The sequence below is a fragment of the Aythya ferina genome (assembly GCF_964211825.1).
Source record: "Aythya ferina genome assembly, chromosome: 3".
NCBI lineage: Eukaryota > Metazoa > Chordata > Aves > Anseriformes > Anatidae > Aythya > Aythya ferina.
In genome coordinates this window covers 117,790,791-117,816,374 of record NC_140298.1, presented here as the reverse complement: position 1 = coordinate 117,816,374, position 25,584 = coordinate 117,790,791, and the positions used below count along the sequence as shown (strand labels likewise).

At 43.8% G+C, this 25,584-nt stretch overlaps 1 protein-coding gene across 2 annotated transcripts in view; it reads right to left on the bottom strand.

Annotated features, from left to right (window-relative positions):
* KIF13B (kinesin family member 13B) overlaps nucleotides 1-25,584 on the bottom strand; it is a 119,573-nt gene that overhangs the window by 89,991 nt on the left and 3,998 nt on the right. For both annotated transcript variants that reach the window (XM_084513954.1, XM_084513955.1), the window contains exon 2: nucleotides 20,388-20,481. In XM_084513954.1, the coding sequence (XP_084370080.1) occupies nucleotides 20,388-20,481 (94 nt within the window). The remainder of the gene's footprint in view (nucleotides 1-20,387; nucleotides 20,482-25,584) is intronic.

Genomic DNA, 25,584 nt, shown 5'->3' with positions numbered 1-25,584 from the left:
TTGCTAAAGAAATGATTTGTTAGCAGTTGTTGTCCCCAAAACACAGCCCTGAAATTAAAAAAGTCTTTCCCTCCGGCATTTTTTTGCAGAAGGACAAAACCTAGTAGCTTGCTTTGATAAAAAAAAAACAACACCAAACACATGTGAAATTAATATCAGACATTCAGATAAAAGCCTGTGGACATCACAGGAACTGAACATAACAGATGACAAAGTATATAAGAGGAAAGAGGAGCAAAGGGAAATTCATATAAAGATCACATGCTCCAGCTGAGTTAAGTTCCTCAAAAATCAGACTTCAGCATATTGCCTTGCCATCCCCAGCTACTGCTTGATTTTATTGGATGAGCTATTTTAACTGGTTTTGGGGTTATTTCGTGTCTTAAGTGACACGAAACCAATCATATGCAGAAAGGATATACTAAAATCTAAGTATTTAGACATATATAGGAGAATGATGACAGCTTTTAGGTAAGTCAGTTCTGTGCCTTAATCAACCTGACAGTGCTCCCTTCCCCTCATTACTGTTCTGCAGCCAGCGTAACAAAGCAGACAAGATGTCTAATTAGCATAATTTGGCCACTCTGGCTTAGAAAATCCTTAAGTGTTTGCTCATGCAGCTGATTGAATGAGGCTGTCCAAGCACAACCACAAACAGAGAAGATGCTGGATATCCAGTTTTGTCATCTGATACCACAAAAGCCAGGCCACCGTGATAAAGTTTCCCTCTGCAGTGAGAGTTATCACTGTGCTGGCGTTGTCCACACTCTCAGGATAGGTAAAGCTTGATTTCATAACCAGCTCCCAAAAGAACCGAGTCACGCAGATGTTCACGGTGCTATTTTAAACACAGGATGGAAAAGGGCTGTGTGAAGTTGGGGCATCTCACCCAAGTGCTTTGTGTAATTAACAATCGATAGCAGCTTCTTACCATGCCTCACTTCACTGCAGCGCAAGGTGGAGTTTGCTGTCCTAACTCCTTGCTTGCAGGGCTGCAACGGGAGCTGGCACTGCCAGGACAAGCACAGGAGAAGCTGAGGCATCAGTCCTCGCCAGCAACCTGCTCTCACTCCAGTTCCTGCAGTGCTGGAGTGAACGGGACAATGCAATGCACTGCTGCTATTGTGCTGGTTAACACAAGCGACCAGGAATTCAGTTCCCGGTGAATAATGACCCTTAGAGAAATGCTACGCTTATAAATCAGGAGCCCTACCTACAAAATGCAATCCATAAATTAATGTTTTTGCAGAACTGGAGCAACACGAAGGAATGCAGCTTCACCTTCCCAGCTGATCGCGCTGTCTGGCACCACGTAGAGTCAGATGTGAGCCCAAAACTAAAACCAGGAGGCTTTTAGGCTTTCCAAAGTCTGTGCAGGAAAAAACTCAAACACATTTGGCCCACGCAGAAGAGCTTCAAGCCACACTGTTTGTGTCTGTTACCTGTATATTAAAAGCCAGCACCTGAAAAGACCTTCCCTTGCTTCCACCTCCCTGCTTACCCCTCTGTTTTTTTCCTTGAACTTTGATTTTCCCATCAGCAATTTCACGACTGAACGCTCCCAGAGGAAGAGTTGGGCCGTGCAGTGCCAAACATGCAAGTTTCCATTTATTGTTCCCCAGAATGAGAGGAAAATGTAGCCTCTCCAAGTACAACACGCTGCTTCAAACAGTACATTTGCCTTCCAGAGTTGAAAGGGAAAGAAATCTGGTTAAAACATGACTTGCAAAAAGAAAGGAAGCGAAAATATGTTAGAAGGCATAAAGCTGTATTGTCAGAGATTGCTTGAAAGGCTGCCAACGCTGCAACTCCCCACAGCTTTTTGGAAATAAATATGCACTAGGAACTTGAAGAATACCTGATATGATTTGTAGCTGCAATACAGTTTCAAGCAGGACTCTGATACCCAAGGGTTTCAAAACTCTCAAGCCCTTCTGTAAGATTTTCAAAGCTTGTGCCAAGCCCAGGGTTTCCTTCAGACATCAGGCAATGGCTTTTGCCCAAAATCACTGAGCAAACCCACCAGAAATTAGCAGCAGAAAATCACATCTCTTAATATCCTCACCAAGTTATCTAGTTTTTTTTTCCAATGGGAATGGTCTTTAAGTTCAACTGCTAAATGGATTTTCTCCGATGACTTGTGAGCACTTCAGAGAGCGCCTCAAATACCACACAACCCCTCGTAGCACGTGTTCATTGGAGTGAAAACCACACAGCGCACCTCTAAACATGATTGTACTTCGTGCAAAGAAAGCCTTAACTCAGAATAAGCCTGCTTAGTTTAATTAATGAGCCTGGAGATTGTATTTATCAGTTAGCAGCACACGTTGAAGCAAGCTGTCTTTCAAGCCCAGGAAACTGGCTTGCTGTGCAATGCTTTAGGTTGTTAAGCGTGCCTATCAAACCATCACAGCATATAGACATGAGTCAAAAAAAATAAATCTACATCCAGGTTTTACAAACCTTTCATTACACAGTGCTTGTGAGTGCGTTTGTCACCTGCTTCAACGGCGTTAATCCAGCTACCTGCTTTATCACACAAAACCCGTATGATTTAAATGTGAAGCTTTTCTTTTTCCTTTCTCAGTAACAGAAAAGCACAGAGAGTCTCTCGAAGCCTCTTGCATTGTTCCTGCTGGATGGCTTTGATAAAGGGGAATGGTGACTTACCCAAGGCTGCGTTTGTTGGCAGCAGGGCTGGAGCTCGGAGGCTTCCTTTATCCTCCCTCCCCGCTACATGTTTTATGGCCTGTCATGCCAATCTAAGGAAGAGGGTTTCACAACACAAGTCATTTTGTCTAGCATCTAAGAGCTTTAGAAAGAAGGCAAGAGGAGGGAGGCTGTATTTCTTGGATCTCGTAGCAGTGCTTGCCCTGCTTTCTCCCAAACCAAGCCTTCCTTTCAGCTGCCCAGTTAACCAAGGTTCGTTCGCTCACGCCAACACACCCAGCTTGTTGAACAGGGATGAACAAAGGCTTTGAGGAGGATGCTAGACATGGTCACACAGCCTGTGTAAAAGCTGATTTCAGTGCAGTCACAACTCAGTGTACAATAAAAGCAAATCTGTAAATATGCCACTTACCTTTCAGATCTGCTCTATACCCATGCATGGCATTGTGAAATTACTACCCATCACGTCCTCGATGTATTCAGAGGAATTAAAGCTGGACAGATGTTAAAGCAAGACAGGTAAGCTGACCTCGTAACACCAGCTGTACAGTAATACCCCTCACCTTGTGCTTGGCCATCCCAGCTCCTTCTGGCCAAGGCTCTGCTGCTTGCAAACCAGAGCCCCCTGCTCCCTGCGGCACTTTGCTCCAACAGCCCGAAGCCTCTGCTGTTACAAAACAGATGTGTAATTCCTCATTTGTGTTTCTCTAGTCTCTGGCTTCTGAGCACTCAGTTCTTAGGACGTGTTTCCCTCTTCACAACACAACTTCCCAAGACGATGACCAGAGTTGCATGAAAGCCACGTGGTAGCTGCAGCACGTGAAGTACTTCACCATTTATCTTATGGTCATACAAGAGACCCTTCAGTCTCTAAAGGCTATGATGTGAAGGTATATTTGGGCAAAAAGAAGGAATTTAAGCAGTGATTTTAATGAATTTAAGCACAAATACATGCAGTCAGCAGGTATAATACACAAAACATCACATTTGATACTCAACCTTATGGTAAGGGGTCTTCCACTTCCAAACCTTTACAACAATAAGCAAATCCAAAAAAGCAGCCCCAAAAGCTAAGGGATAAGCAGCTAAAGCCATTTCATATTACTGACCTAAAACTCTGTGACAAAGACTTTTGTATCAGGTTTATATCAGGGGACTAAATGTTTTACTGAAGGTTTCTCATAAAATCCCAGAGTGAAACACAGCAAGGAGCAGCTACGCAAGGCTGCAGCTCAGAAAAGTTTTGCTTTCACAGAATGACTGGTGCCAAGCAAGCAAACAACTCCCCTCACTTTCAAATAGCAAAGGCTAGAAATTAAAATTCTTTCTAGTTTTTGGTTGTTGGCTAAATACAAGGTTTGCCAACCTGCTCTTCACCTTTCTGCCAAGGACACGGCAACAGCGATACCCCACTGGAGCAGGGAACCCCAAATGAGAGCAGCAACCATCCTCTATGGTATCAAACCAGTCTGGAGTGCCAGCAAATCAGCACACGTCACCAGGAAACAAGCAGGATAAGGTAGAAGAGGGAAAATGATGAAATAATATTGCTTAAGCTGCTAGAAAATATCCCTGTGGTTTCAAACAGCTCCCCATTTCTCACGTGAGGCTCACAGCTGAAGTGCGCGATGTCAAACCAGCATCGCCCTGGGCTGGCACCAGTTACCAGTGGTCTGTCTCCCACTGCAATAAGCAGTCTGCAATGATCAAAATTAAGATCCTCAACCGCTTCTAATTAAGTTCCTGATAAAACAAAGCACGCTATCTTGAAGCAGAGATTCATGAGATAAGCACGGTATTTTTGCATTGCTGCTTCTGCGTGCAAGGCCTCCCTTAATCACTGGAAATAAGTTATAAAACGTGGCGACATTAAAAGAAAAAATTAATGTAAAAACAATTCAATCCAGCCTATCACACTGAGCACGTGGGGAGATGAATTTGGCTTCCCCACAAGTGAAGAAAAGCACAGGCCAGGAGGATCACGCACACCGCCAAGCTCCCGGGCAGAGAATATGAGGTGGGTAATAATAAAATGCTTTTAAAAACAAGGGATCTGAGCCACAAAAAGTGAGTGTTTACAGGAAGGAACCTGGATCCCACTGCTGTCAAAGCAAAGTCGCTTTGAAGTTCTCCACGGCTGCATTGTTCCGGCTGGTAAATGGCAAGACAAACTTTCCGGGGGGGTCAAATAATCCTCCAAGACTTAAAGCTATTTTAGAGCTTCAGGGAGAGGTGTCAGCCAGCAGGGAAAACTGTCACGTACTCGCTTCCCTCTGCTGATTCCATGAAAGATTTCAAATTATTGGTTAAGTAACTCCAAATTACTAAAACATTAACTGCACCTATGGTCACACAAGGCAGGCACATTGGGGCAGAGGAATCACATCCTCCAAAAAGGGAGAATCCACCCAAGATGACAGAAGATGCTGTTTTCTCCTAGGCAATGCTAAAGGGTGGGGTTGGCCTTCTTGGCCTAACTTAAATAAATGCCCCATACATGGAAATTCAAGAATGGAAAGATGCTATTCAGACTCAAAAATTGCCGAAAAGGGGATGATTTGGCTCAGAAGAGCAGAGAAATGTACACTCAGAGGCATGAGCATGGGCAGCAGAAGCTTACACCCATCATGTTTGCAGGACGTGCGGTGAAACAGTGGCTGCAGACCACAGGTGACACCAGGGATTTGGAGGGGTATAGGATGTGTACATATACATACACATCCCCTACAGCAATGGTTCTCATCAGTGTGGGGCGTGCAACATGCCTCAGGAACCACAGGAGCAGCCCAAACCTGGATATCAGAAAATTGCCAAGATGTTGGGTGAGACAAAGCCCAACAGAGGCATTCTTCCTAATCCTTGTTCCTTCGATGGGCATCCTTCCCAAAGCCATTCTGAAAAGCTTAGGAGATTTACTTCCTTTAAAATTTGGACAACGTACAAACCTCCTAGCCAGCCTCACGCATTGGCTTGGTGTTACAACTACAGCAAAGCATTCAACAACTGCCTGCAACCCCTCAAATTAGAAACTGATCTAACTTTGCTTATTAGAAAGTTAGAAACTGATCTAACATATTCCAGTTACAGCTTCTCCTTTCTAACATGTTGCTTCACAGCCTCTTTATCCTACAAGCTGTTGGAGGCACAGACTTCACCTTTGCAGGTATCAGTCCAATGCTCTGCATTAAGATCTAAGCATCTCTGCCTGGGTGCCGTGAGCAGCAGCTGCTGTGGGCAGGCTGCTTTCTTAGCCTGAGGGTGCACAGTGCTGCAAACACTGCTAATATATCATCAGGGAGCATAAAATCCCATGCAAATCTCAGGAACAGGGAGATGTCTGGCATATTGGCAAGGTTCAAGGATGCAAGCAGCAGTTAATGTTCGAAATGCAAAGTATTTCAGTATCCATGATTAAATTGGGCTCTTACATGTTGTTATTAATATCTATTACAGAATCACAGAATCACAGAATTTCTAGGTTGGAAGAGACCTCAAGATCATCGAGTCCAACCTCTGACCTAACACTAACAGCCCTCCACTAAACCATATCACTAAGCTCTACATCTAAACGTCTTTTAAAGCCTCCAGGGATGGTGACTCCACCACTTCCCTGGGCAGCCTGTTCCAGTGTCTAACAACCCTTTCAGTAAAGAAGTTCTTCCTAACATCGAGCCTAAACCTCCCCTGGCGCAACTTAAGCCCATTCCCCCTCGTCCTGTCACCAGGCACATGGGAGAACAGACCAACCCCCACCTCGCTACAGCCTCCTTTAAGGTATCTGTAAGGTATCTCCCCCCTTCTATCACAAGGTTTGGGGACACACTCATTCTGGAGTGAGATATCTGACTACTTATAACACAAATATTCCTATTATAAGAAAAAACAACTCCATTATAACATGGAGAGCATGGCAAATTCTGCTAAAGGTTGAAATCCTAGAGTTACCCTAAAAGACAGGCATAGTGTCTCCTCCTCAATGACAACTAATGGAAGGAAAAAAATAATCTGTGATCATTTAGGACAAGAGGATCGCAGGAATTACCCCAGAGATGCACTGGGGAGGGCAAACCCACCTGTGCGAGCCCAGCAGGGCAGCATGGCTTTGCTGTGAGCTGCCTGCACAAAAGCAAACCTTGGCTGCTTGTCGCCCACGTCCAACCCTGACAGCACCACCTGCAATACCGTTGTTACAAAGGTAAGCATGGCAAGGAAGTTCATGAGCTTAATTTAAGGTATTTGTAGGAATTATTTCCCAGCTAGTGACTTTTTGAATAATCTATGTGCTATTTCCACTGGGTGCTACTGAAGATGATTTTGGTGCAGGAAGGGGGCAGAATTTAGGAACTGATAGAGGGAAGAAACAGGAAATTTGGTTTTCCCCTCTGGTTATTAAAGCTACTTCCACAGTTACTGTGGAAGCAAAAAAAACCAACACATTTCTATGTAGTCCCTGTATGAGATCTCAGCCTCTGAACATCAGGACTATCTCACATGATATCCGGAACACGAAGGCTTGCCCAGCCTCTGTTCAAAACCCAGCAGGTCTCACGATGCTTCCTCGGCCAAATCTGCAGACCACTGAGATGCTGGATCTCTGCCACCGAAGGAACTGCTCATATGACACATGATTAAAAACACCAAAGGATCAACAAATGTCCCATCTCCATCGCTTCGTGAGGCTGAAACCTTTCCCTTCCTTCAAAGCTTTTTTTTTTTTTTTCTTGTCCAGGAGCCAAAGCAGCCACAGCTCAGAGACAAGAAGCAAACATCACTGAGGCACAAGCATTCAGCTCGAGCTGGAATTTCTTTGGGTCCCATTCCAGACTGAGGTATCAACTCCTTTTTTATTAAAAAGAGGAATTCAATGTCTACATTTCATGATTATGACTCACTTCTTAGTTTCTGGATGGATGCAATTAATTATAACTTACCGAGAGGTTCAGACTTCCATCTTTATAATGACCTCGTACAAATTAACTTCCAATTAACTGCATCGCTACAGCCTTGAGAATGAACCTCTGGCTTTCCCCGTAATTACAGGTACGATTAGACGGGGACAGCTGGTATTTACAGAGTACTGTCAGCTCGGTCACCACATCTCTGCAAGGTAGGTGTTTCCTGACGTCTACCGAATAAGCTCGCTCCTCAACAGTCCACAAACAACTTCTGGTTTTATTCATGGGCAGAGCTCCACGAACCGCCCTTGGAGGTGTTCACGAGCCACCTGGACGTGCTCCAGGTCAGGGAGAGCTTGCGTGAGCAGGGTGGTTGGACCAGCTGACCTCCAGAGGTGCCTGCCAACCCCAACCAGTTGGGACCAGTAACCCCTGTCCTTTGGGACAGAATCAGTGCCAGGACCTTACCTGGGAGAGAACGACCCCAGAAAACTCAGCGGGGACTGAGTACAGAGAAGGAAAACACGGGTGAGAAAATGTTTGATTACAAACCACGCAACATCTTTAGCTCAAGGACCACCTTTTCAGGAGAAGCTGTTCCAGGATATAAATCCCGTATTACCAAGCTGTTTCCCCTTGTGTTGCCTTCAGAGGCGTGCATCCTATGTAGGTACGAGGCTCCTCATCGCCAGCAGAGCCCGGGGCAGGGAGGAGGCTGCTCTGCCAGCTCCCAGAGCCATGGCGAAGCGCTGAGGCAGTGATTCAGCAGGCAGAAACGTGCTCACCCCGTGCTGCTCATAGCCCTGCATTACAACATGAACCCGTCACGGCTCTGCCACCCTGGTGTAATTCTTGTAACGTCTTGCCGTTGCTGCAATTGGATTAAATTCTTAGAAGCAGCAAAAAAAAAAAAAAAAAAAAAAGGTATTTTAGCGGTGGCAGGAAGAGATAACAACTCTGTGCAAACTCTGCAGGCAACAGTTGCACGCTGGAGGAAAGCAAGGATGTAAGGTTTTAGCACAAAGTTACTGCATGACTTACTTGTGGGCAGTGCAGGTACTAAGTTAGCCAGCTCGCAGGTTGCAGAGACACTTGTAAGTCTCATCTAAGTGGTTTCAGTGGATTAGCAAAGCAACCAGCTAATTGCTTCCTCCCAGAACCATCCCTATTTCTTTCTTCTGCCATGAAGTTTGCATACTCTTTTTTTATCCTCCACACCTCTCAAGTGCTTTATTTTTCTGCTCAGCACACTGTAAATCTTCCTTCCTGTGGTACCGTGGCTGCAAGCTCTGCGAAGTCATCACCTCCAGCTGCATTTTCACAAAGAAACCAGAGCTTTATGGGCTACGAGACGAAGCCTTGCTGGAGACGTGCCAGTCAACGAGCTCAGAAGAGCAGAGCGCCTTCACGCCAGGAAAAGACAGGGCAGCAGAATAAAACCATCCATATTTCCCTTTTTAATCAGTGTTATTCACATTATTATTTTTTTTTTAACAAGTACCTTTGTTTCCAAGTATAAATGAAATTCAGTTCATAAACATGTATAAATAACACTTAAAAATGCCGAGCTGAAAGGGCTCATCACTGAAGGGCTATTGAGCTAAAAGCCGGGTGGGTATCCTATTTCTTCATTTCGTTAATCTGATCAGCGCTGCAGAGCTACTTCTGCTGAAGAACAGAACAAAATGCTGGCAAAAGTCTGTGAACCCTGAGGAGAAAGAAAGAAAACTGGATTGTGCTTTGCAAAAAGCTGGACGTAAGTGGCCTAGCCTAAGAACCTCAGACAATACACATTGACTTGTAGGGTTTCTTTTCAGCACTACCACAATACAGAGACCCCAAGTTCTGGTCCAGCTGAGCTATGTGACCTAATTAGTTCCATACCAGCACAAGAAGCTTCCTCCATTTAAACAAAAAAAAGGCAACGCACACCACAAAAATACCCAAGCAAGACAAAAAATGAAAACCCCAAACCAAAAACCACCCTCCTGAAGCAATAAAAAGCCACCTTCCCCAAACAGTAAAACCTTTCTCACATTAGAAAGAACCGAGAAAACGGAAAAAATGCTAGATTTTAGGGGCTGCAAATGGAAAAAGAAGGAATCTGTGGCGACTATCCTACAGTCAGATAAGTGCAGAGCAGAGCTGAGACCAAACCCAAATCCCCAGTGCAGCCCCTGCCCTTACGAGAAGCCCATCCTTCCTCTCCCCAGGCACATTAAAAGCTCAGTCCTCTTCCTCTACGTTCATTTAGCTAAAAACCATCACTACTTAACCTGATTGCTTCTGTCCCAAAGGAAAGGTCACCGGGCAGTTGTGCTTTGCTTTTTTTTTGTAGGATAGTATGTGCTTATCCGAGCTGTCTTAAAGTTAAATGCACTATTTGAAACGAGGTTATTTTATGTCACATATTCCCACAGCACTGAATGCTGAGCCGTAACAGTCCTTGGGAAGCCAAACTTGACATTATCCAACTTTATTCTACCCTAGACCAAAAGAACAGATAAAAACTTCAAAAATTAAATAAGAAAAGACAACAAATACTTAAGAGTGGCCACAAGCTGCCCTACCTCTGCTGCTCCCTTCCAGGGCAGACATTCCACCCCACAGGGATGGGTGCTGCCCGTGCATGAGCAGCAGATGCTGCATTCCTGCAGCCCTAGCTCATGGAAAACAAAAACAAAAATACCGACAAGATGTTGATTCACAGAACCACAGACAGAGGCTGCTTTCTCACCTCCTCCCATCTCTTTGCCGTCTGAAATGAAAATTGGTAAATATCAAGTAGAAAAGTAAATCTTGAGGTGCTGCAGCAACTGCAGGTTTCCCTTCTCTTACTGGAAAAGCTTGAAAATGAAGAAATGATTTCCTCTGAATTCAGCAGCGTTATTTCCAACTGTAGAGAGCCATAAGATGGTGACAGAACCAGGCTAATGTCTTTAAATGTAATTCAGCATCAGCTGCATGCATCATCTTTTTAACTTCCACCTCTAAAATTACCACCACCACCACAAAATAATAATAATTTATAGTACTATATAATAATAGCATATTATTATAATAATACAGTTACCTCAAATTGATACACACAACTCCAAATACTTGTTCAAAGTTCCTCAGGACAATGATGATAAGAGACTAAAAGGTACAAGGTTTCTCATTTTCTTTGCTTCCCATATCAAGACCATAAATCATTTAGAAAGCAAACCCTGACAGTTTTTGTATTCCATTTTCCAAAACCTAAGGAGTTGAGAGGAGTCAGTGTGGTACTGTCTGCCTATGTATCCTAGTTGACCATAAAAGTCAACACCACTAATACTGTGACATTTATTATTTATTATATTCATGATGCATTATTTAACCAGCTTCTCAGAAGAGCACCAAAGCTCAGGTTAGCATGGGATGCCACATTCTCAACATCAACCATGCTAGCTTATCCCAAATTAACTTGAGGGATACATCTACATAATCTAAACTGACTGCAGCAAACAGAGTTATGAATTGTTCAGCATGAACAAAGTTATTCTGGCTACCGCTAATCAATCACACTGGATGCGAAAAGTGTCCAAAAAAAAAGATGCAAGGAAAAATATCTCATGATCTTATTAATCTGACAAAGATGTTTTGGAGGTTAGTCTCTAAAATCCTCAGAAAGAAAACTGGTATGCAAAAAAAAATAGTTGAAGTGGTTTAATACACTTTTAAATATGCGTATTTAGGTTCTGCTCTTAAAACTGGTAACTTGACCAGCATGAAACCATGCAGAACCCATTTTATAGTCTAACCTCACGGGCATTATTATTTAAGAGTTGAGAATTAAGAAGGAATAATTCCACAGAAGTGCTCATAGCTGCAGCATCTATTCACAGCACTGCGGGCACACCTGGGGCTTGCTCCCCTACCTGTTCCTTTTTCCTGCCCCATCGTTCTTGATGTGATTTGTTAACAGCAAACATGCTTTAAAGACTTTAAGTCTTCTGTTAACCTATTAGATCAACACACACACACAAAAAGTTTTGAACTCAAAGCTCAGTTTTCATCACCAACCCAGCATTTTGTTCTGTTCACGCTGTCAGAAAAGCTCAGGACATTCTGTTGGCATCGCTTCTTTATTTTCATACATTCAGTTTTCACTCTATTTCTACTATTTTGAAGAACTACTACAGTCAAATCAAATGTTATGCCCTGTCAAATCATTTTCGTAAGAGAGAAACTTGCAGCAAAGTCAAAAAAAACCTATTGGGCTAAACTGGAAAACACTGGGGCAGATCCTAATTCCATCAAAACTGAAGTTTGGGCCAAATTGCAACCAACTCTTCCCAAAGCCAACGGATTTGTCAGTTCTAACCTGGGCGTTTAGCAAGTCAAAAAGACAATTCACTCATCATAGCCTCCTTGAAGCTTCGGTGGCCTGGTATTTAAAGCTTCAGATACAGCCTAGCTTTAAAAACAAAACCACAGACAAGGTCTCTCAAAATTATTATGAATATTGAAGTAAAAACTCCATTCCACTGTAATATTTAACACGTTCATTCTGGTAGGTTTGATATGCCACACAAGGGGCTCTCCTTTTTTTTCTTCACTCTGGGAACTGACCCTGACTGCTGGTTTGCTACGGGAAGGGACTGCAAAGTGCTTTCTATTTGCAGCAGAAGTCCACTCCTTAGATAACTCACAATCAGAAGCCTTTGCCAAGTCCAGCGAAGTCTGGTGAAGGACAGGCTGCTTAGCAACTATCAGCATCCACCTCTAAACACTGTCTGCAGGCAGCTCAGCCCTGTTACGGGCGCTCTGCAGCTTGCTGCTATAAAATCCATCAGTTTAGTGAAGAACTGAGGGTGCAGGCACTTCCCAGCTGTATTAGGTTTTAAGAAAAAGGACCAGAAGTTAGGAATCTGACAGAAGTAGGTGGTTGTACTTCATGTCACGTGGCATGTGAGCCAAATTAATTCTTCATCTGTTATGAAAAGCCGTTCCCTTAAGTGCAGGAGGTTGGGACCAATTCTGCCAGATCAGCAGCGACTGAAAAAAGCTCTCACATTCAGCTAAGAAATCAAAGGCAGCCAAGGATGATTGCCATCAGTGGTGTGGTTGCCTTTCATGAGGATACAGCTCGTGTTAAAAGTAACTTTCACTTACAATATGGGCACAGAGCTCATAAACAACAGATAATCCCAATTTACTATGGCCATAAAAAAGACAGAAATAAATAGGTGTGACCCGACTGGAGGGCGGGGGACTGTCTTTAAAAATCTGTCAGGCTCGCTGTTTTATTTCCTTAAGGAATATAAAATGGGATAAAGTTCTTTTCTAAGCGCACAGACACACGCGAGCTGGAGGTACGGTTAAAAGTTTTGTTAACATTTTAGTTCACACCAAAGATCTGTGGATGGTTTCTGCTTCCCGTTCTCACTTTTACTCAAGTCAAAGTGTGTGCATTGTGCCAAGAATACTTCCTTGCATGGCCTGAAGTGCAGCAACCTCCTCCTCTCCTGGCAGAGCTCCTTACCTCTCAATTTTGCCCAAGATAAGTATTTCAGATGGCAAGCACTCACCTTGTGCAGTGTAATACCACCTCACTTGAACAACTGAGGGCTCTAGAGGAGCACAGTGGCAGCACCTTCCATGCTGGCTGCTTACCCCTGCTCTCCTCCAGGCATCATCCCAATCCTCCATCCTTCCCAGATCCTCTCTGATTTAAGATCCTTCCAGGACAAGATGCCCTTCAGACTTCCAAGAAAGATGATGATTTCTAGGTACTGCAGCAACTCATCATCAGACATTTTTATCCAGATAATTTATTTTACATCAGAAGGCATTTTGCAGGGAAATGTAGCTGGCTGGCAGCTGAATGTAATCCAGCTCTAATTTGCATATAAAGGAATGTGCTCTGTAATCTACTTTTATATGACTTCCTACACAATAAATTCTGTTAAAAGACTGAAGAAGTAACGGTTTTACCAGGAATCTATTCAACCATTTAAATAACTTTATCCATTTTTGAAGGTAAGACTTCAGCGTACTTTTCTCTCCTGTTCTAACTTATTCAGGCTGTTCAGTAAACCGATCAATAAATCAGATAATCAATTTAAAACATCAATAAATAAGTGTAGCAATATTAACGTCAGGGGGCTCATTGTAAATAATGATTTTACAGACCAGTGTCATGCTTGAAGTAAAAGTTGCATGCACGGACGCAAGCGAGCAGCACGAGCAGAGTCAGCAGTACGGGAAAACCTCCCAGCGCTGTTTTTGCAAACTTGAATTTCCTCCAAGCTGCTCTGCGCCCACAAAGCACCAGTCTGGATGCAGACAGAGGCAGGCTTCCCTTTCTTCTGCATGTCAGCTGGCAGCCTTGGGAATATGCACACACTGTCTCCCTCCCCCACAACTTCCTGGAACGTTTCTGCATTACGAAACCTCGCATGGATCTGCTCTCTGCAAGACAAAGCTGAGTTAACATCCAACCCCAAAACTGCATTCTCAGTTTGAGCTTTAGATAGCAGTAGGAAACCTTAATAGGAACAGGGCGAGCGAGTCCCCCTTAGCACCAGGAGGTAACGGGGCCAATTCTGCGCCTAATGCTGCCTCTGCACACTCCCATCCCAATCTGATTTGTCCCCATCCCGAGCAGTTTAGCACAGCAGGCATTAATGCGATGCCAGGAGCGATGCAGAGAGGCAGAGCAGCGTGCGGCGCAGCCAGCCTTCCCCCATCTTCAAACACAGTAATATTTCTTCATTTGAATTGCTCTGCAGTCGAACAGCAGCCACAGCACATCACACGAATGCTCAATATTCAATTTCTGGTTGTGTCCAACAGCTGATACTTCTAAGCAGCGTGTGCCAACAGCTGGGGACACACACACAAAGCACTGCCTAGGACGAGGCAGCTCTTCAAGAGGGTCTTACCTAACAGCAGGCAGGGTTATGGAGTGCTTTCAAGAAAATGTGTGTATTCTTCCTTAAATATTTACCAGTAATTGCCTCTTTTATGAGGGGGGCAAGGAGTTCTGCAGATTGACTCCGTATATAGCACTGCATTCAGATGTTTACTCCGTTTACTGATTATTCACATTCTTTCCTAAGGCAGAGCAACTGAAGCGTGCATCCCCGTGCACTCCCACTAACATATATTATTTTTAAAAGTCGGAATTTCCATTACCCCTGTGGTCAGCTTTTCCAGTCCATATTTATACACACGTACAAAAGAAGGCAGATATAATCACAGCAGCCTTTCCTCCCTGGGCACCTTGAATGTCTGCATGCTGTTCCAGAAGATATGGGGGGAAATCATTATAATTGCACAAAAGCAGCAAAATAACTACAACCTAGAGAAGAACGATCGCAAAACTTTTTGCTAACCCCTCTTTTAATTGAAGCTTTTGATTATTTTTGACTACTGTTGATTTTTTTTTGACTACTATGCCACATATGGGAGGTTGTGGGGTCTCCTCCAGAGATATTCAAGACCTGTTTGGACGCCTACCTGCTCTAGGGAACCTGCTTTGGCAGAGCGGTTGGACCCGATGGATGCTTGAGGTCCCTTCCAACCCCTACAGTTCTGTGATACATCAAATATTTTAGTGAATTGTACAACTGATGATACGCTTCTTCACCAAATTTTGTTATAATTGGTTAATTCAACTTTTTCCACTGGTTAATGTACAGTCTTCCAAACCAGCACCCTACCCGTTTCTAGATTTTTGGAAATGCAATCTATTTACGTGCAAGTTTTGCCAGTTCACTGTTCAGGCACTTCCCATGTGATCAGCTACTCTAAGATTAGTATTTTCCACAGTCATCAAGCGAGCACAAGACCTGCAATACTCTGCACAGCGAGAGCTGAGAAGTCCTAACTTATTTTCAGCTTTCAGCAAGCTTTAAAGAAACTTCGAGCCACACAAGGCAATGCAGGAAGCTGAAAGATGGCTTCACCTGTGCTCTGCGTGGACCAAAAGCTGTGTACCTGCTCAGGCAGAGCCACGCAGGAGCTTATCCTGCCTCTCAGCACGCACGCCCTGGCAAGGTGATCCCGAGGCTCCAGGCTGACGGCGAGCAGGGGCAGCTTGCGTGGGCTTGCACAGACGCCGTCTTCTGCCTCTTAGTAGCTGAGCAAAGAATAGGTGAGAGCAGAACCTGATAAGATCCTGTTCAGCTCCAAATAGACTTTCTGAGCTTGGCAAAAGCTCTGCGTGCTGTACTCGTTATTTAACAGAGCATCTAGGTGTTTTATGAACTTTCCAGTCAGATTAGAATACAAAGGTTGGCTCACCATACATATTTCAACTCCCAGGACCACAGCAGTAGTCTTTGCTAACTAGTAAGCACTCACACACCTATTTTTATTTGATTTTTTTTAAATGTAGGGGTTCCACATGGTTATAAGCATTCATCCCTTCACACTTAACCCTTCAAAATGAGCAAACTTATTGCACCAGGTCTTTGAGACACCCCAATTACTGTTCTCCAGTACCATTTTTCCCAACATCAAGATCATTGTCTTGGTCCTAATTTTCACTTCTTCAGAAGTCTTAAGAGCTTCCTCAGCTTTGTAAGAGGAAAAAAAAAAAAAAAACCTTTCATCCAAAGATGACCTATGGGAAGATTTAACACACTGGACTATCTCATCCTAAACGATGCCAGAACTCCATCATTCATCTGAAATCTGTAATTCATTACTTATTTGCTGCATAAGTAGGATTTTTTTTTACTTGTTATTCTTCCTAAGTTCTGTGGACATTGGTTTTATTCTCTTAACAATCTTTTACCTCATAGAAGAACTTCAGGACTTTCCCTTTGCTGAATTATTACTAAATTATAAATGAAGTATTGTTGAATATTAGTAGCCACAACAAGGTAAGCATGAAAGGTGATCTCGTTTTAATTGCAAGGAAGTAGTCCAAAATCATTTTCCCCCACGAGTCTTCTTCAGGACTGTCATTTATCTCAAAAAAAAAAAAGGTGGGGGTAGAATTGGAATGGTAAAGAATCTTCTAAACATATAAAAGTATTCATCTGTAGGTAAAACATACCTGGGTTTTATCCAGTTCCTCAAAGCAGAAATCATCAAGCTCAGATTCTGAAAGGCTACAAAGATCCTCAAGTCTGACTAAGACACCAGCACGCACCTTCTCAGTTCTCTGGACTCCTTAGAAAACAATCACATTGATTTTCTGTAGCTCAACTTCACAAGCAAACAGGTTTAAATCCTGAAACACATACCTTGCAAGTAAAAACACATCTGTTTGTGTTTAGATTGATAAAGATATTCCTTTATTTAAATATCTATTACAATGTGCTAATTGAATATATTACTATAGTTGAAAAAGGGAAACCCAGCCTGCTTTACCATACTTGTCCACTTCAATTAGCTGCACTTGTTCCCTTGGAAAGTTTTTTTCCCATGTGCCAGCCTTTGGAATTGCTCTGTTCTGTAGAAGTAAAGCAGCTACAGTAAGAAGCAAAGCATCTATAAACCAGAAATAAAGACTAAAGTGCACAGAAGCTCCATTTCCTTTCATTTTTAAGTATATTCTCTTAATAAAAAGGCTCAACATTGGTTTGTTGGGCAGATTTATTAAAGCTTTGTTGTACAAATATCCCAGCTCCTTCACAAGCCTGCTCCGGACCGATACACAGCTGATTTGGAAGCATTCATCAACTACACACCAGCTACAGTTCTGCCTGCAGTATATGATAAAACTCCTTCTTCTGACACATCAAAACAGGTCTTTTTAATAGGTTTGTTTTGGGAAAGGTAAAATCACAACACAAGCAAATTTATAGTAAAAAATAAATAAATAAATTGAAGAACCTAAAGTAATTAGAGTCTATTTCATTGTTTTTCAAAAAGAATTCTTATAAATATTCCAGTTGTTGCTGTCAGACTGATCTCCTCGTTTCAATCAGGATGAGTTCAGAGCCTCTTTCAATCCCTAGCCACCACGTAACCATGTTCGGAGCAACCTTTGCAGCCACAGTAAATCCAGTGCTGATAACTTTAGCCCTGACATTTGCAGCAGAGAACAACACAAAGCACACAGGTCACGCTGAGGGTGCTGCTCGTTTACACCCCACCCTTGGAGGTTCATACATCCTCAAAAGGGGAGATTTTGATTGAAAAAAAGGTCATTATCTGGGGAAACTTGCAACAAAACTCCAGGAACTGTAGCAGATCATTTTAGAAAAGCAACTGAAGGAAATGTTTTCCATTTCCATGCAGCACAATTTTCATTTTAATACAAGAAACCACAACTCAGCCAACCCAAGCCCAATATCCCAAGGTTGGTAACAAAGCCTACCCAGCCCAGAGGTCATCCAATTTTAAGACTGATCTTCTGCACAAAATCACTGAAACCAGTGGAGCACCCTTTCTGAAGACCTGAAAATGTTTCCACAGCAACTACATCAACGCAGTTTGCTGCCTCCACAAGTCAGGTCTCACACACCTCAGGCTGGGTATCCATCAAAACATGAAATGCATAGAGAGAGGATTTTCTGACTTATTTTTCCTACAGGAAAGCAGATGGAGGTGGGTGTATCACTCAGGATCTCCGAAACCTACCTCTTGTCTTTAACCAAGAGACGATGAAGAACATTGGGTCAGGTATTTGCCATTTTAACAACTCTGCCAGCAATACACCCATATAACAAATACACCTACCTGTGACCCGGACTAATTCACTTATTAAAATGGTTATTTACACCTACCCATCTCCCAGGCTTGGTTTCTACCAGAGAATGGAAGTGGGAAAACATACACATTTCCCAAAGTCACAGGTTGTTTTTCTAAATGTTGGCTGAGTCACACACAAGCAGGGATGGGACAGCAGATTTCTGCTCCTCACAAATTCTTTTCCTGGTTCCTCAATTGACCTTACCATCTTAATGAGAAATTGTAGACGTGGTTTTCAAGTGTACCCTGCTTTGCAAGCATCTAAATAGTTTCTTTACAGTGTTATTTTTCTTTTCTCTACGGAAGTAAAAGCATATGAGGTTTGTCAGAATTCCCTGAGCCCACTATGAGCACTACACAAGCCTGAAATCAAACTGATTGCATAGCACAACGCAAAGCTGTTGAGTGTGGATCTGGAAACAGACTCAGAATTTGAAAATAAATGAACCCCAAACTTAGAAAACCATAAATAAAACTAACTTCTTCTCTGAGCTGATACGGAATTCCTCTGATGGAGCTCAAGAAGCCAAGGCAATTTAGTGGCAGCCCTTCTCAAGGGGATTACGTTCTGGAGAGGATCCTGTTCCAAATCCTCACTGCTCCAACTGTGCTTCTGCGGATACGTTGTCTCCCTGTTTGCAGGCAAATCTTCGGGGCAGCTAATGGGCCTCCGCTCCTCTCCCTCGTATTAATCAGCCCGTCTAAATTCACTCTGCTTGCTGCTTAGATTAGCAATGGGCATTTGTGAAGATGCAAATGAGCCATTCTTCAGTCCAGGGCGCTGGGTTCTCACACAAGCCTCACCACCTTGCCTGGGAAGTCAAGGCGATTGCCAAACCATCCCTCCCTTGCTGGGGGGCACGATTTGCATTACGTTACTCTCACGACTGCAGCATGAAGGTTTTCAAACACACATTAGTGGGGATAAACCGCGCAGCGTTCGCTTGGTTGCCACATTTCAGAGACACTGGGAATAACGTCCTTAATACCGCTGACTAACCTGGCTTTTGAGAGTCTCCTTTTCCTGCCATTTTGAGTGGTTTGAGAGGCTCAAGTCAGCACAGGTATTTGGCAGCCAAACAATACACTTGTTTCTGGAGGAGGCAGATATGAATACAAACAAAACCACCCCGCCCCACACAGCCGTTTTTAAGGACCTCCTTAAAGCTCCAACCCCATTGTCTGCAGTAAGTCTTTTAGCTGGTGTCAACAGAAAATGCACACTGCAATTGATTCAGTTGATTATGGTGGCTCTTTGGCATGTTACCACTTGGGGTTGGTGAAGTCCAACAGCGTCCTTTACCCCATTTGAGATCTACAGCACAGCTTTACACGACAAAACTACAACACATTGCATTTAAACAACACTCTTCTGTGTGTTTAGCTGAGTTTCTCTTAGTTCTGTCACCCCCCCCTCTTTTTTTTTTTTTTTTTTCCTCCAAGAATACAGATTCGGATCGATTGTACATGGCCAGGAACAGCTTTTGCCTTTTCCTGGACCAGTTATTTTGTTTCACGCACACAAGCTTTTCATTTCCTTCCCTTGCAAACAAGCAATAAATTAACTGCTCCCAACCTTCGCCCTACCAACAATGACACGACTTTTCAGTTTCACAATAATTGAACAAATTGATGCCCATTCTTCCGCTAGTCCCTGCCTTAGCCACTGCTCCAAGTATTTCTGATGCATTTTTGATGCCCCACCGCAGTCAAGACCCTCGAGAGCTACACCTCTCGAGCATGTTCCTGTGTCCCTTCATACAGACATATGAAGTTCAAGCCCATGATGAGAAAATAACTGTGAAGATAAATTTCATTCCAAAATGACCAACTGTGCCCTGCTCAAACGATTTTGCAGATTTAAATATCTTCAGCCCCATAACAGCGCACGAGAAGGAATGAAATAGTTCAGACCCATTAATTGCTAACACATTGTTTAGAGCAGGAAGCAAACGCTCGTTTTAAAAGGCAGTGCTTGCTTTTCAAAGCATCTTCCCAGCATGGCACAGTCAGCTTTACTTTCTAGATGCTGGTAACTACATCACAGAAGGAATATGAAAGCCCTCTATGAAGGCCTACATTTCCCGGTTGTCAGCCTCATATTTAATTTATGAAACCTGACCTTCCTCATTCAAAACATCTTACCTGGCATCTCCTTTCGAAAGGTTGGTGTTTACGGGGTGAAGAATAACCTTGTTTGCATCCACATCCACCACGCATTTTGTATGCAGATCAAGCTCTAGAAAGAAATGAGAAAGTGTCAAGTGCTGCTCTTAAAGCTCCCGGATTATATCCACCATTACTTCCTCCAGACACCAAATCTATTCATGCAGCCTGACAGCCACCCATCAGCTAGAGAATAGCAACAGGACTACTGCCAAATTCCTCTCGTGGAGATATTCTGCTGGGATGGATTCTGTCCAGCTTTAAAGCACGTGCTCTTTTCACGCCAAGGAGGAGCACTTTAGGGTTTGCTGACGGAGGATCAGCGGATACCAGGCGGTATGAAATGCCTGCTGGGGAGAGAAACGTTAGGCATGGGACCACTTGGACAGATCTCCTGATTTCCCTCCGAGCTGTCTCAATGCTTGGAGGAAAAGCTGCCCCAACAATCTGCAGCACATTTTCCCAGCCACTCGTGTGATACCGCAGCACCCCATGTCAGCTGTCCGTCCTGGGCACCTGCTCGGGGAAATTCAAGTCCCATCAAAATTAATTTTGGTCTGAGTGTGTAAAAAGGGGCTTAGCCCACCCCACGGGCTCCAAGGCAGCTGGAAAAGCCAACCCTTCCAAACGATGCTGAGCAATGGGATATGACCTATGAGTAATAGGAATATTTGGAGTAAATCCCCATTCTTAGCGGAAGAGGTGGAGGAAATAAAATAAAAGCTTCAGATAATGCCGACAACCGTGCAGGGTATCCACCCAACAACAAATGAATTAGATATAAAAAAGCAAACTGCTACTTGCAGCCCAAATCCCTGCCTACAGACTACGGGCTCTGGACATGAGCGGTGCAGTCCTGTCTTCTTACACCGATGCTGAGCCTGGAAAGTGAACCCAAACGTTGGTGCCTACAAAAGGGAGACGCAAATGGGACACCCCGAGTGCTCTCGCGTGCTGTGATGGCAAGAGGCTATGCACAACCGCCTCCATAAAGGATTCAGCACCTCACCTGAATCACCGAAATATGCTCGCGTCTAATCACGTTAATTATAATCCTCATCTTCCTTCATCTCTGCTCCTTCCTTCTTCGTCACCTCTGCCTGCTCTTTTACCTCGCAGCACCTTATAAAATCACACTGCAGATCTCTCAGGCAAAGAGAGGTTTCATTTATTGCAGGGCACCTCACAGATGTCTTTCTACTGTTAAATAATATAAGAGGAAGTTTCTTTCCTTTACTTTTTGTAAGAGATGTGATACATCTTTCACTATTTGAAAGACAGCAAAGAAAGCCAAAGCACGAGATTACCAGTCAGAGCAGGCAGCCACATGAAAATGAATCTGGAATTCTTTCTGAACAAAACTTCTCCTCTGTTATTAAACTCCGCTTTTGTGGAAGGAAGAGACAGACAAGTTTCAGAAGCTGCTGTTTATTTTAATTTCTCTCCACACCCTGAAAGCCAATTTACCTAACATGAATACGCAACGCATGCTTGCTTAGCTCCAATTATACTCTTCGTACGTCCCAGATCTGACATGCCACTTTATCTTGGTCTGGCTGGTTAGTGATTAACGTTCTGCGTTGCAGTGACCTGCTTTTCCTCAACCACGGACCAAGGTTTTTATATGCTACTTCCCTTATGCAAAGCAGAAGGCTCGCTCTGGGTGCAAGCGCTGTGGCCGCTGTTTTTTTAATCTACCTCCTGAGAGAGAAGGCTGATGGCAGGTCTCACATCCACGACTGCCCACAAAACTCGAGGTCTTGTAGATCTCTGTGTGAAATACCTCTAGGAGAGCACACAAACGGGATACAGGAGGTACTCAGAGTGACACCCTCGCAGGAAAAGAGAGACAATTCAAATCCAATGCATCACGTAAAGCACACCTCGCCTGCTGCCATCTGAAAGAGAATGTTAAAATCCCTTATCTGGGGATCATACACGCAGGGCACAGATGTGGTGAGTCAAGCTAACAGCCAGGCAGGGAACAGTCCTCCTGGCTACGTGTGCCTCTGGCTTATCTGCCACCACTGCCGTGCTTGCCGGACTCCTCTGCAAGTCATTAAGTTGCTTCCTTGGCAGAAAACCACCCAACGGTAAAAAAGGGATGTGTTCGGGCACTACAGGAGGTTATATCAGCCCAGTGAGAGGTCTGAAGAGCGCCAAAAGCAGTGCAAACAGGTGTGTACAGGGGGACTCAGGAGGCAGAAGTGCAAGCCCTTCTCCTGGCTGAGCCTGAACTGCCACCCCAGCTCGCGGTGTCCCAGGGAACAAACCCTAAGAAAAGGTTTTATTCAGCCTCCAAGCTGGGTTAGCTATCAGATCCCCTTAAGGACACGTATTCCAGTTACCTGGGCAAAAGTTTCACAGGGCAGCTCTTCTTTTTGCTGAAAAAGTAGTTTAAAACTTGTTTCTGTAGCTCATCATACACTTCCTACAAATTCTGTCTCCATCGCCACGCGTATTCTTTGGTTTCTTATATCTTTAACGATCCCGGTAGGCTCAGAGATGAATCTTCCAGTAGCCACCACTGCAAATCCTATCATCATTTCCACCTCATTAAGTCTTCAATGTCATTAGAGCAGTTTATTCTGATAGACAAATTATCTTCCCCCTCTTTTTCATACGATCCCATGTACTCCGCCCTTACTTTTACCAGTTTCAGCATCTCCCCAGCCAGCAGTGCTCTCGCTGCCCCTGCACAACAAGCACCATCAGGTTGCCTCAAAGCAAGAGGATAAGCAAAACCCCTGATTAGTTCATCTCCCAGCGAGGAGTCGTTTGTCAGGGATGGGGATTATTGTTTCTCTCCATGTAGATGTAGATAAGTTTTTTAGTGTTTTCCTCTTCTAGGCAGCATGACATCGAGAAGTGAAACGATGACAGAAGTGGCTCGTGCAGTCAAGCTCTGGAGGTTTATGCCAAATATTGTGGCTCTGTGTTTTCATCATTAAACCACCAAGACTTCAAAATCTCACCTATTATTATTCCCAACCTGCTTCTACCTTCACTCATTAATCACCGAGCAAACACAATCAACTGCTCATTTGCTTCATCAAATCAAGAAACTCATCAGCTAATTGCCTTTCAGAAAATCAGAACTCAAACTCTCGGCATCTCAAGAAACGTGCATTGAGGGGAACGAAAGCTTCCTCCATCGCTTCAGTGTAAGGGATTGTGATGTTCATAATAAACGGGTAACATCTCGGTCATTTTTCCACGTTTAGAGCTGTAGAAGTTGCTCAGAGAAGCTGGGCTGAGCATAAAACTCGTTGTCAAGCCATGTGCATCCCAGCTCCTCACAGAGTTGCCTTTTTATTTTACTTACTACCCTAAAAAAGTCATCCCCTTAAAGGCTACCAGGCAAAACGATCCTCGGAGACAGCCTTCACAGGGAGGTTTGAGATGATCTTAAAAGGAAAGATGATACAGTAAGGAAATTTGTCTGCAATTTATTAAATTAGTGGTTGGGAACACACTAACGGCTTTCAGTCCAACAACTGGAGTAGCCGAAATGTCTGTTGTGACTTATTCAGCCTCCCATATCTTCCTCCATTTGATCCTAAATCCTACTGAAACAAAGATGTGAACCTGGTGCTATAAGCCAGGTTGAATAAAACCTGCACCAGATTCTTCCTGGTCCTACTACTGGGTGCAGGGCAGCTGCAGAAAGGTCCCCTCAGAGACGGGACACTGGGCTCGGCAGTGTCACTGGGAACCAGCACGGGCTTCAGAGAAATTAACTGGGGTAAAAAAAATACAATATGAAAGGCTTGAAGTGCACGTACCAAGCTCGTAAGTCAAAACTGGCCCCAAATACAAAAGCTCAGAATAATCTCCTGTAAAGACTGAGACGACAGAAATTGTGTTTTGTAAACTGCCAGCAGATTTGCACAAGCTTAACATTCCCTTGAAGGTTAGAACCGGAATGTCGTGCCTTCGAGTGGCACTGAATAAGGAATTAGTCAGTTTCCTCTGCCTTCCTCAGTCCCAAAAAGCAAACAGCAAACTGAAAAATGTTTAAATACTCATTTAAAAATATTTTCAAGTTTATTTATCGCACGCTAAGTGAAAGTCAACTAAAAAAAAAAAAAAAGCCCACGAGGCTGTTGTTTGCTTTTGTTGCTGCTTTTTCAGAAAGCTGGAAGCTAGTTCAAACACAACAGGTCCCCACGTCTCCCCGCCAGTGTTTGTTGCCTTAAGAGTGATTTTTCTCTTTGCCCTTCGCTATGCAGAAGCCAACACAAATAAAGGGGAAACCAACTGGCTATACAACAGAGAACGAAAATAACTTATAGCTAAATGACAGTGCTAGGAGCTTAAATGAAAAAAAAAATAGTTAGCCTAATAGCACTCTTAGGACATTAATTATAGGCCACGCTAATTTCCACATTCAGGACAAAAATGCTACACTGATTTTCCTTGTCTCTTAAGCAAGTCTAAGGAGGCATCTTTCAAGCTCCTCTGCTATACATTCACTGCACAAATATCGTTCATGAAATTTTCAGTCTGCAGCAATTAGAGGGCATCAAATATGCATGAGTGCATCTGGCGGGGCACACGATAGCATCTCCACGATGAGGTGTACGTCAGCTCACGCAGGAGCACGGCCGCAAGCAAGCCCTTCGCTTGTTAACACTACTTCATCCAAAGGGTAAAAATTGTTTGGTTGTTCATTTGGCCTTCTGCTGTTTCATTTTCTGCAAGAGAGCTTGCCAAACAGCTTCAGGGACGGCACTCCGTGTACCTGAACATTAACCTGGCTCGTGGTCAGTGCTGCGTGCGCTGCTCAGCTCCCAGGACCAAGTGACTTCATCGGGCTGGTGGCTTTCTGATGCCTTCTTGGTGGCTTTCTTGCTTCAGCTTCAAAGTTCCTGGCTGAGGAATGCAAGGTGAAACACCGACTCTGCGTGCTTTGCCCATTTGTCACCCTTCCTCCAGGTTAACCCGGCTCACACCACAAACACTGTTTCAGAGGTTACCAACAACCAACAGGAAGCACTACGAAGCCTGGCTGCTCGTTTATCACAAGGTTTATGGGGAAGGGCAGCCTGGTGTTTTGTACACCGCCATCAGAACACTACAGGTGCCGTTTCGTTTACCCTAACACCATAATTAACCTTATAAGACTGCTTGCACAAACCCCGATTTACAGATAAAACGTTTCTGTTGCAATCTT